The sequence below is a fragment of the Barbatula barbatula genome, assembly GCF_947034865.1.
Source record: "Barbatula barbatula genome assembly, chromosome: 16".
Taxonomy (NCBI): domain Eukaryota; kingdom Metazoa; phylum Chordata; class Actinopteri; order Cypriniformes; family Nemacheilidae; genus Barbatula; species Barbatula barbatula.
The window spans coordinates 8,923,562-8,935,841 of NC_136779.1; the positions used below are offsets into that span (position 1 = coordinate 8,923,562).

General features: G+C 38.4%; 2 protein-coding genes across 3 annotated transcripts; one reads left to right on the top strand and one right to left on the bottom strand.

The window, feature by feature from the left end:
* Positions 1–2,798: 2,798 nt before the first annotated feature.
* six2b (SIX homeobox 2b) lies at positions 2,799–4,210 on the top strand (the record flags this gene model as incomplete). The annotated part of the gene is made up of 2 exons (XM_079477177.1): positions 2,799–3,358; positions 3,904–4,210. 2 exons carry the CDS (start codon positions 2,799–2,801, stop codon positions 4,208–4,210), a joined length of 867 nt encoding a protein of 288 aa, XP_079333303.1.
* A 4,749-nt stretch (positions 4,211–8,959) lies between these two features.
* six3b (SIX homeobox 3b) lies at positions 8,960–11,757 on the bottom strand. Of its 2 annotated transcripts, none has more exons than XM_079477175.1 (2): positions 10,841–11,757; positions 8,960–10,037 (listed from the first exon to the last, which is right to left on the bottom strand). In XM_079477175.1, the coding sequence occupies exons 1-2, from the start codon at positions 11,530–11,532 to the stop codon at positions 9,848–9,850; spliced, it is 882 nt and encodes a 293-aa protein (XP_079333301.1). In that variant the 5' UTR covers positions 11,533–11,757; the 3' UTR covers positions 8,960–9,847. The 2 variants fall into 2 exon arrangements, with proteins under 2 accessions (XP_079333301.1, XP_079333302.1); XM_079477176.1 differs by having other exon boundaries at positions 8,969–10,037; positions 10,900–11,637.
* Positions 11,758–12,280: the final 523 nt, after the last annotated feature.

The window sequence follows — 12,280 nt, forward strand, 5'->3', positions numbered from 1 at the left end:
AATGAATGAAAGGTAGTGCTTTGATTACAGTCTGAGAAGCATGTTCCTGCCCAGACACTGGTGGTGTCACTTCCCTATGCATGAACATTTAATCCCTCTGCCTGCCAGGAGGACACAGGGCTGAAACCTGATCACCCATGGGCCAACGCAGGAGGACAAGGAGAGAGACAACAAGCAACGACATGATTTAGCATCTTAGATAATGGTGCAATACTCAGATTCTAAAACGTTGCACATGCTAGTAGAACATGCACTCATGCAATATGATGTAGCCTATCAATAAACATGATCAAATTCTATCTAGGTTGTTGGTTCCAGAGCGCGAGCATCCGTTACAAAATGGTCATCAATACGCTACTGTAACTTCCGTCTGCATCAATGGCCAGACAACAATGAAACTTGTATTATATGAACCGACGGCCATACGCTTCTTCTCCCGCTGTCCTCGCATGCAAACTCACACACACAAACGCGCGCGCGGCTGAGCGCAACCTCTCCCGGCGCTATCGGGTTTCGCGTCCCTCCAGAGAGAGAAGGTGAGCCAGCTTCATTAATCATTTAGAGTGTGCGCTGTGAGTGGAGGACAGTGTGATTGCCGGGTGTTGGGTGTCTCATGGCCCCCTACACAACCGCCTTGATTTGAATAAAGAAAGACTAGGCCACTGAACGGCCAGCTCAACAGGACTACAGTAGAAATGAACGCAGCCCGGTCGCGTGGGCACACCACACATTTGACAGGTGCAGGTGTGTGCAGAGAAGTGGCTTTGTACTGTAGGTCTATATTTCCCAGAATGCCAAATGCCACAGACAAAGTTTACAGTTACCTTTCAACGTAGATTTATCAAACAACTCCTAACAAGTTAAACAAAGGGACTGTCATTGGTATCATTGCAACAAATGTGCTTTGAGATTATTACATTTTAACAGAATGCTATAATTTGTTATTTTAGAAGTAAGCTCTTTAGCTCTCCCCATCATCTTTTCATCCACAGCTCACTCCTCCATCATCAAGGTCAGAGGCTGAAGCCCCAGACAGCAACCGAGCTCGGCTCGCTGTCTCCGACCCAGGGTTTAGAATGATACAGCAAAGATAGCGTGAAGCTGCTCCCCCGAATAAAGAATTGCTTTTAAAATGGATTCGAACCAACTGCCTTTCTACAAGCTGAACACATTCACTAAACCTCCAACATCGTCCTTCTGCGCTACTGCTGTGGCTGCCCTCGGGAGGTCTCAGGCTGGCTAAAGTCTGCTCAGACACCTCCTCCCCTTCCCTGGAAATTGATCCTGGCCATGCATAATCAATCAGGTCCTTTTACTGAAAACTCAAACCTTTACGTCTGTGTGGTTGTGTATGTGTGTGAGATAATGAAAGAGCATATGTGTTGGCAGGCAATGGGGATGGGTGTGTCTTTTACAAAAAGACAAGTAAAATGTGTAATACTATATGGCACAATACACACATGTGCAATATGCAATGCAAATCTGAAGGTATAGGGAAACCGGCGACCACAAATTCTGTAATAATGTTTCTGTTCCGAGTGCACCAAATGATGGCTACTTTAAGCATATTTTATCTCTAAGCATGGAATATAAGAGAATTAAACGACACACAAACTGTGTATGTGATTATTTGTTAAAGGACACAAATAAACAAAGTCTGTTTTATTTGAATATTATGAGGCCGCTGCGTCTTGTAATAAAATAAAGAAATCTTCAAAAATAAAAAACAAAAAATAAAATAAACTTTTTGTTAACCTTAAATTTAACGTTTTGCTTTCATCTAACCGAGATCAAATGATCGTCGTGACTGGGTGAGAGCTGATGATGTTTTAGCAGTCAAAACTAATTTGGTAAATATCTATGTCCCTCTGGAACCAAATGCTTGAATTACAATGTCCATATGAAAAAGTACGCTGGAGTCGCGTTACATTCCAAAATAACTCGTCAGATACACTACACCAGAGACTTCTCGACACAAACATAAATCCAGCAAACCTCTGGTGCCCACCATCCATAATTTCTAAACTGATTAATTTAAAGCCATATTTAAATAGCTTCATAGCTCTCTTATAATAATAATACAAAGATTTCTGAGTTATATTTTGTATTAGTTAGTAAATACAATCAGCAAGCTTTTCTATTTAGACTGTTTACTACTTTAAAACAGTGCACAGACGTAAACATTAGTTTAAAAAAGGATTATAGCTTCTAAAAACTAAGAGCTATAGGTTTCCTCTAATTTTGGGAATATAATAAAGCGGTGTCTGCTCTTGGATATCATGGCCAAAGTGTGTTGCGCGCACGCCTTCCCCCGAGGTGCATGACATCCAAGTGTCACTATATCTCAAAGAGGCAGGGTCAGGTTCTGCAACACAACTTCTCTCCACACTTGCCCGTATGACTCCCCAAGAGGATGCGCTAATCGTCCTTACACACTGGCGACTCTGTAAGCGATATGATAACCAGAGGGCGGGCTGATAGCTGAAGACGGTCGAGGAAAGACTATTGTGCACGACGAAAGCGCGTAAGACTGAAATGATTATCACTTCGTGATAGTCCAGCAGTAATTGATGTGCAAAATACAGAATCAAACTAGTCTATTAGTTTGCTTTTGTTGCTTTATTTTTTTCTTTTCTTTTTTGGCATGGGCTGAAGCCATTTTTTCATGGAAATGTACACCAAGTTCTAAAATTTGGGGAAAGCTATTTTATATCTCCAAAGGGGATATCGTCTTAAGAACAACGGTTAATAGTGTGCAAAATACTTGCAGGACGTGAGGTACACCATTGCTGTCAACTATGTCTATGCCTCCAAGCTTTGGATTTAGCCAAGAGCAGGTTGCCTGCGTCTGTGAGGTGCTTCAACAAGGTGGAAGTATCGAACGTCTTGGACGTTTTCTGTGGTCTTTACCTGCTTGCGATTACCTCCACAAAAACGAGAGTGTACTGAAAGCCAAAGCCGTGGTAGCTTTTCACCGAGGAAACTTCAGGGAGCTTTACAAAGTATTAGAGAGCCACCAGTTTTCACTTCATAACCACCCAAAACTACAACAACTTTGGCTGAAAGCCCACTACATTGAAGCGGAGAAATTGCGCGGTCGTCCTCTGGGCGCAGTGGGAAAATACCGCGTCCGCAGAAAGTTCCCTCTTCCTCGTACAATCTGGGATGGAGAGGAGACGAGTTACTGTTTTAAGGAGAAGAGCCGATGTGTGCTAAAAGAATGGTATACCCACAACCCGTACCCTTCCCCGAGAGAAAAGAGAGAACTGTCCGAGGCCACGGGCCTCACCACGACGCAGGTCAGCAACTGGTTCAAGAACAGGAGACAGAGGGACCGGGCAGCGGAGGCAAAAGAAAGGTGGGGGAAAGCATTCTTTTGAACACCTGGATATGCCTACTTTTAAACCATCTGTAATGACATTCATTAGTCTCTTTGAAATCACAAAATAAATATCATAAATAACTGTCACTGTAGAAGCACATTTTGTGAACGATCAGCTTTAGTGATATAAATAATATGAGAATTGAAGAAGTTTGTAGTTTTTGTGAAGACAAAGTCATTCTTTGACCAAACAATAAAACAAAATAATAAAGAATAGCCTAAAAATATAATATATCAAAATATATAAAAGTATTTGTTTAACCTTAGTTTTATTTACAAAAAATATTGATAAACGTGGCTAAAGGATGGAAAAACTCTTGATCATAAAAAATGTGATTAGATATATAAAATATAGCTTCCAGGCATAAATGTTGTCTAGATAAATAAAATGGTTTTAAATTCCGCTTTTGCTTAAAACTCAAATAATGCAAGTTGGCCTGTTGGAGGGGTCCAATTGTTTGTATGTGCAAACGGTGATTGTTTTTGCTCGCTTACCAATTAATTTGTATTATCTTCTCCAGGGAAAACGAAGGCGCAAATCCAAACGGCCAAAACCAACTGACCTCTCGCGTAAACGAAAATAAATCTCTATGTGATAGTTCAGAGGACGACAAATCTCCTTCTGCGACCCCAGATCACACCTCCATGAGCCCAGCCATCCTCATGCCCTCCAGTTCAGGTCTGCCTCCTCTGCACAGCTTTGCTCCTCCGGGCCCAAACGCTTCCATTATCGCCGTCAGCAGCTCCGAAAATCAGAGTCACCATCACTTCAGCATGCACGACGGTCTTCTCAACCCCATGACGGCCAGCCTGGTGGAACTTGGATAATAAGAAACATCATACCTTCATACTTTTACTCCCCCCATAAATAGCTACGTTAATATATACCAGACAATTTATTAGTCGAGCTTAAAGGACGCATCACATGATGGGCAACATCCAACTTCATAATGCAGATAGCTTACGTGAAGAACACTGATTCCACAAATTCAGTATAACCAAGGAATAGTTTTTGATATGTCTAGCTACAAAACAAGCTAATAAATCTATTTAATAAAGTTTGTCTCCTGCAAAAATGTGTTAATTTACAGTTCAGTTTTTTATTATGTAGAGTGGGTAAAATACTTTAGTTTATAATTACAATAAAATAATGTTATTAACAAAATAATATTAATAAAGCCATTTAAAAAATGTTGTGAGCGCAATCGTGAGATTTCCATCCGTTATCTGCCTTGCAAATATTATTTTATTGTTTAATTGCATTTTCGATATTCTAATGAGAAATGACTTAATTATTATTGGAAAATAGATAGTTATCCATAGATATTACGCAAAACGTTGCGATTGAACGTGTAGCCTACTGTGTGAAAAGAACGAAAAAATTGCAGGTGAATAACTAAATCTAAAGCTTCTTTAAGTTTCTTTATGCATTTGCAGTATTTAACAGATCTCAAAGAGTTATCCTTGCCCTAATTGGAATATGCCTGGCAGAATATGTGTAATAATCCCGAAAAACGCATTTGGAAAATGGGATAATAAATTGTTCAAATTCTCACATAACAAAGAACTGTGTGTTCTTTGTTAGAAAAAATCTGCCTTTTTTCAGAATAACTGTTCTGAGACATAAAGCATTTAATTGTACATAATTAAGGATTAAACAATTTTATTTAAAAAATGCAAATAGCTTTTACTCATCATTTTGTTTTATCATTTGTTTACTTATTGTCTGGCAGAGACTGCAATCATTAACCTATATCGCCGCCTACTGGCAATGTTAGGTTTTACTTTTCATTTGACTTGCACACGTTATTCAATATTTAGTTCGATGCATTAAAAAGACAGACTCATACAGCCACCTGCAGGACAACAGCAAAATCACACCTAAATTTAACTCTAATTTTAATACCGTTAAATTAAACAATCGTTTGACGGATGTCTGATTCAAAAGGCCTCTCTGCTTGTGTCCACATATCTGCAAGCTTGAAGATATTCAATAAACTAAAAAACATATTTTAAATCCACGTAGAAGACATATATTTACAATATTATGCAAACTGAATATGAGTATAAACTTGCTTTTGAGGATTTTTCAAACAATCCATTTCAGCTCTGTTGACAGGAGAATTCATACAGAAAATATTAGGCCTAGTTATCCCTCTGTTGTGTTTATGTGATTAATAAACTAGTTTGTTATGTGACAAATGTTCACTTATGGCAATAATTACAATTGTGATGATAAAGTGTATTGTGAGTGTACAGTGTATATACAACAGTTCAAATATTTAAATGTTTCTTTTGACGTTACTAGTCTTACAAGTTCTGAAAGCTTAAGTGTCTGAAAATAGATTTATAGGCTCAATTAATTTGTGAAAACAAATTTGAGTTTTCATTACAAATTTGTAGTAAATAAAACACTCTCTTTGAAGATTGTTCTAAAATGGATGGTGAGACCTCAAGAGGAATAATAAAATATCAGTAGAATATTTATAGTAATCGTGAATGTATCTACAAATTATATGCAAAAGGCGACCACTGAATATGCATAACGATGTGTAATTTTTTTTAATTTGTTCACACACATCATAGTTCTATTATTCGAATATGTGGAAGATAGTGGGGTGTAGTGGACATACGCAGGTACACACCGTATACCCACTAGAAAATATCAAAGCTTTCCATATACCCGCTTAAAAAAAGCACAAGGATAGGTAACAATGTACTTTTGTGTCAGAAACACTGAAGCACTGTTGAACCATTGGTGGATTTGGTGCAACCGAAACAAAAGTAGACCGTGAAAGCCTTCTGAATGTCAGGCTAGATACACTGCCAGCAATCTAGAAGTGCAATTGGTGCTTGATAAAACTGCACAAATGTTCATTGTTAATTATTATAGATATCTAAGTCAATAATAAGCGCAACTTACACCTATAAGTGTGACCCAGGCCCATAGTGTGTGAAAACTAGGCTCAAATTCTAGTTTTAACCACTTATTTCAATATGATTTACTGTAAGTCTTTGACATGGCCTCCAATCAAACTAAATGAAAATCTAAAGAGTATACTTTAACAAGATATTATCTACTTGGTTGCCCTGCTGAAAAAGTCTGAGAAGTCTAAGGTTAAATGTAACTCTCAACTGGGTGAGTTAGACAGTGATTAACAAAACCAGCAAGTGCCCCCAGCTGCCATTGAAATGCTGCTTGCTATATATCTTTCAGAATTACCTTGATAAAATATAGAGGCACGTGGTGGTGCTCATGGGTTGTCGATCTGGGTGAGTAGGCTGGGAGGGATCAGAGTATAGGCTACTCACTACTAAAAACTAGACAACACCACTGACTGCACTTTTGAAAGTTATGGTGTACAAATTGTAAAGCCTACTAACACAATTTCCCATTATTATTGGTCATATGCTTGTTTTTGAGTAGCCTAACCCAGGGGTGCGTTTCACGAACAACGACATAACTCGCTGTGGTTGGTTGGGGTAATGAACGATGTAGTTACGACCGCTTCCCGAAACCGCAGTAACTCTGTCAGAGATCAATTGTTTGAACCAAGTTGGTTCAGCAATCTAGTTTATTTGTGTTATCTGTTGTTTTATTTCACGATATATAATTAATTTATAAGTGTCCCCTACATACCAGTCTCTCTCATCTACTATTTTATTCACCGCTTGATGGCGACATAAGCACACGAATGAAATGCAGTTTCTTGACATCTCTTGCGACTTGCACTTAGTTAATGTTCAGTAGGCTTAATGTTTACTTTTGTGTTTTGCTACGAATTCAAAGTCGAGCCGAATAACTGTTGTATGCCAGTTTTAATTGTATAATTGTTCATATAGCTTAACTGATAGATCAAATGTCGTGGGTGGATTAATTGCTGGTAGCACGTGCTGATAAATTGTATAGTAGCCTACATTGTAGTTGAATCCACTATAAGTCGTTCAGGATAAAAGCGTCTCCAAATGCATAATAATATAAAATAAATGTCAGGTGTGTAAGAGTTAGTGTCGTGGCACGTGTATTCAGGACGAACAGTAGGCGATAGGCAAAATTTGGTTACTTTAGATTAATGCTATTAAAACAATTGAAGGATTATTAAAGTGAATGAAATTCCTTTCTTGCTATCAAAGTGTCCTAAAGCCGGCCAACTGCACTGTGGAAGAAGGGTGATTCCATAACAAAACCACTGAGAAGAACAAACGACATACGGCAGGGCCTTTGATCGGCACATCTATTATCTTATTAGTTTAAGTTTTTAGCCTACTCACGCGTGGCTTTGTGTTAACCCTGTTTATTAAGGACAAAATACACTACAAGACCTTTGCTCAGATTTGACCCATGAAGATTTTCAGTCTGGACTTGGAGACTGTGCCATGCTGCAGATGTTCTAAGTTAGTGTGTTTCTATATGAAACTTTCAAAAAGTCTGCAAGTGCATGATGTTTAGTTTAAAATAAAATCGGTTCAGCCATTTGTTTCAAGTCGGTGTGCAAAACAAAGGTGAGTTGCGTCTAGATCATTTCATCGCGCGGCTCCGCAATGAATCCAGGTCAAGGGGATCTGCCGCGTGAATAAACACGAATAAAAAGTTGTGCTCAGTTAAGCGATCAAATCATGAGGGAGAAGATGGAAGAGGAATCCTCTCACAGTACACCACAAACACTCTCTTGTATGTTAATAGAAAACTGCATGCAAGCTATCCTCATATCACCTATTGTGGCATTGAAAGAAAAGACCGACATTATGTAAGTTGTATTATTAACGAGATAAATGTTTGAAACTTGAGACTTTTGCGTGGCTAACATTGCGGCACTCGTTGGGTTACTTTTATTTTACCTGTGTGCTAGTGAGCACGCTAACAAACATATCAAGTTAATTAGGCCTATGTTGTTTGGTATCGCAGATTAGTTCAGACGTCTAAACTTTTTTTGTGGCTAATAATAATAATAAGGCTTTTAAAGTTATTTTTATGATGTACAATTGTTTTGTCTCGATTTATAAGCCGGATTTCATGTAGGTTACAAATAATAATAAATACATAAATCTCATTATCATACAAAAACATAATGATTCACTAACTCAGTCTAGCAAAGAAACGTATTTTTACAATCTTACGGTTTTCTAATTTTCTTTTCTTTGGTAAGCGATTTATTATTTTACATTTATGTATCATTTTAACCTTTTACGTAAGTTTTATTTCATTTTATTTATGTTGTATTGAGTTGGTTGGAGACAGTAGGCTATAACATACGATCTGTAATACACATTTATTTACTTTTGGGCCTTACTTTTGATTTCCGCATATTTCTATTCTCAAAGAAAGAAACAAAGAAACAAAGAAAGAAAGAAAGATAGAAAGAAAGAAAGAAAGAAAGAAAGATAAGAGGAAATTATTAGCTGCTGATCGTGCAAATCAAAATCTGTATGCTACTTTTACTCGATTTTCTGGAAATTTGATTTATGTAGAATTATTTCGAATACCCATTCCGTCAGTGCAATAGCACTATAACTTTGTCAAGTAGCCTATAATACGACTGAAAATAATAATAAAAGACAAAAAGGAAACAACGAGTTAGAGAAAATAATATTTCACCGTTTTTAGTGTTTATGATTGTGTACCTTCTATGTAAACATGACAAATAAACCTGGTGCATATAAACTTTAGAAAAATATTGAAAGAACACCAGACGGAAACTATACAACATACAGAACTTGTGATTTTTTGAACGTTTTTAACCGAAAGCATCACAGTGCTAACTCACTTAATAACCAAATAATACTCTGATAGTCATTATATTAAATTATATTTATTTGCATAAAAGTGACCCATAACACTGTGTTTTCAGCGCCATTAACCCATCTACAGTATAAAAACGAGCAGAATGAATAGACACTTAAAATCTTAAGCACTTAACAGACAATTACACACGATTTATGGACACAACATAAAGAAATTTGCAGGAAAAAGAGTGGCGTAGTTGCGATATTATACAAGCATATATCTAGACAAGCCTAGATCTTAGGAAAACGTCGAATAAGACATGGACAATTCAATATAAATCTCGAGATAAAATTAGTATGAACATCTGCTGTCAAGTAAAAGATGGGGGGAATAAAGGTGCTTTTGACTTCAACGATTGTCTGGTAAACACAAAATAACAAAATTCCCTCTCAGGTTCACTCATTTCATTGGAAACCGTAACGAGTTCTACTCTCTTAGACTCCACTTCATAACTGCCTCAATAAAAATGTAACATATTCACAAATGAACATGCAAAATGGTCGTGTAGGCCTTGGAAATGAAAGGAAAGGGCGTCAGTCCGTTGAAGCGCTGGAAAAACAGCATGCTTTTCTCCTTTTGTTGAACATTATGTGGCAAAATGGCCGGCCCCCTCTTTGCCCATATTATCACAAGTTCATTTTTCTCTGGGCAAAAATGTTCCATATGTGCCTGACGGTGAATCATACGTCAAAATCAGAGTCACTGTCTGTAACTGAAAGAATGGTCCCGGCATCGCCTCGTTCATTCATACTGGAGACACTGGTAGTGGGGCTGGCGGCCGCGCACGGAGACTCGGCCGAGCTGTGCGGTGTGCACCCGGACTCTGACATGGAGCGTAGACCGCTTTGACCCAACCCGTGATGCTGGAGCCTACAATACAAAAACAAATTACAATATTATTTTTGTCATACAATAATAAAACAGCTATGATAAACATATTGTAGGCTATTCTTAAAATTTAACGGCACGCAAAGTTGACATTCATCCCTTCTACTGCTTCTATATAAACTTGAATTTTGGTAAATTAGGAGATCACATAAAATCGAACAACGGGTGCTTCTATTTTAAATTTGGTAGTTTCTTTTCTTGAAAAATGTGAGGTGTGGAATAGAAAAATGTAAATAATTAATAAATCAAGCCTAAATTACATTAGTGTTGGATTTTGTAAATGTATTTTAGATTAAAAAACCTACGACGTGTGAAATACTTAATTCCAGTGAAGATATATTTTTTAGGATACACTGCTTCTATGGAAATTATTTTAACATAAAATAAACATTGTTTAGGGAAAATAATTAAAGATGACAATGTAAAGGGCAAATGCTACGAAGTTTTTTGGCAGCGGTGTGCTAACATTGTCATCTTTGATAACAAATTAAACTATTAACTTTTTATATTATATAGCCTACTTATTATAAACGTTATTTACATGGAAAGCTACTTTAAGCCCAAGAAGTGGCTGCAATTGTCAAGACTACAAAACCTATATTTATTTTCATTTCTACTAAATAAATAAAAAATGAACTAATATTTTTTCACAAAATCGAATACAAACATATTCTGTGATACAGTGCCAGTAATTGTTCATTAAAGGGAATTATACATTCTTTGTATATATCGATTTGTGTTCTATTGTACATCCACCCCATTTTAATTGAAAGCATTAAACTGACCTGTTTTTTGCAGCTGCTGCTCTGTCTCTTTGCCTTCGATTTTTAAACCAATTGCCCACCTGAGTGGGAGTCAGTCCCGTAGCTTGTGCCAGTTCTCTTTTCTTGCTCGGATTCGGGTACGGATCCTGTAGGTACCACTCCCTTAACAAGCCGCGAGTTCGCTCCTTGAAACAGTGCGTCTTCTGTTCACCATCCCAGATGGTCCGTGGCAAAGGGAACTTCTTGCGGACCCGGTATTTATCAACGGGTCCGAGAGGGCGACCGCGCAGTTTCTCGGCCTCTTGGTAGTGCGCTTCCAGCCACATCGCTTGGAGCTTCCCATGAGAGTCTTTGGTGAACTTGTGATTTTCCAAGATGTGATACAATTCACGAAAGCTTCCAGTGTGATACGCGACCACCGCTCTTGCACGTTGGATCGACTCGTGCTTGTTGATGGCATCGCAAGCTCCGGGCGCCACGGGCAAGGACCAAAGAAAGCGTCCGAGTCTCTCGATGTCCCCGGTTTCTTCCAGCGTCTCGCACACGCTGGCCACCTGTTCCGCCGAGAAGTTTAGGGTGGGTAGTTGAAACATTGGTAAGTCCTCCGGGGACCTCGCTCTGGGAATGCTGCCTGCCAGAAGCAGAGGGCGATCCGCGAAATTGGGCAAAAAAAGATGCGACGGATAAAGCTCTAAAGGAGATCGGAAAACCATGGAGTAGCTGAAGAGAGACAAACAGATGGGAAAAGTCGCGCTTTTGCGCTGCGATCGGTGCAGTGCCAATGAACGAGTAATCTACTCTTAATCAACTTCGAGTGCAACGTAGAAACATTTTGTTTCGCTTTTCTATTGGTTTTCCTGGTGTCGTGCTGTGGTTGTCATGGCAGCCCTGCCAATCACTGTCAAGCATGCCCGTCATTAGCGACTGCGCACTGCCCTACTGCACATTCGCCTCGCGCGTAGAGCTTTATCGTCGCTCCAATCAGAACTGGCCACTCACTGCGGGATGTTTTTAAGCAGGCGAATGGTGCGCCTGTTCACTCGACGGTAGGAGGATTAATAGGAATATTGCTTTATTACTGCGAACGGCTTAATATTGTCGAAGGCGAAAAGCTTAACTACGCGGAAGTTAAAGTTCGCGAGCTAGGCAACAAATCAAGAAATCGTGGTATAGTTATTTACTCAATATTTCTATGTAAAAGGGGCAGAGAATTACATTTACGTATGCAAGATAATATTAGCAGAGAAAAGATAAATTGCAGCTGACATTCACTTTTTCCCGAGGAAAAAGACAGACGAAGGCGTACGTACTGGATAAATGAAGAAAAATATATTTCAATGCAATGGAACGTTTTTACTTGATACTAAAATTACGTTTAATTGCATTAAACAATTTTAAGCCCTCTAAGAATGTCTTTGTTCAACATGCAATTGTTAACATAATACTTTAACATTTACACAT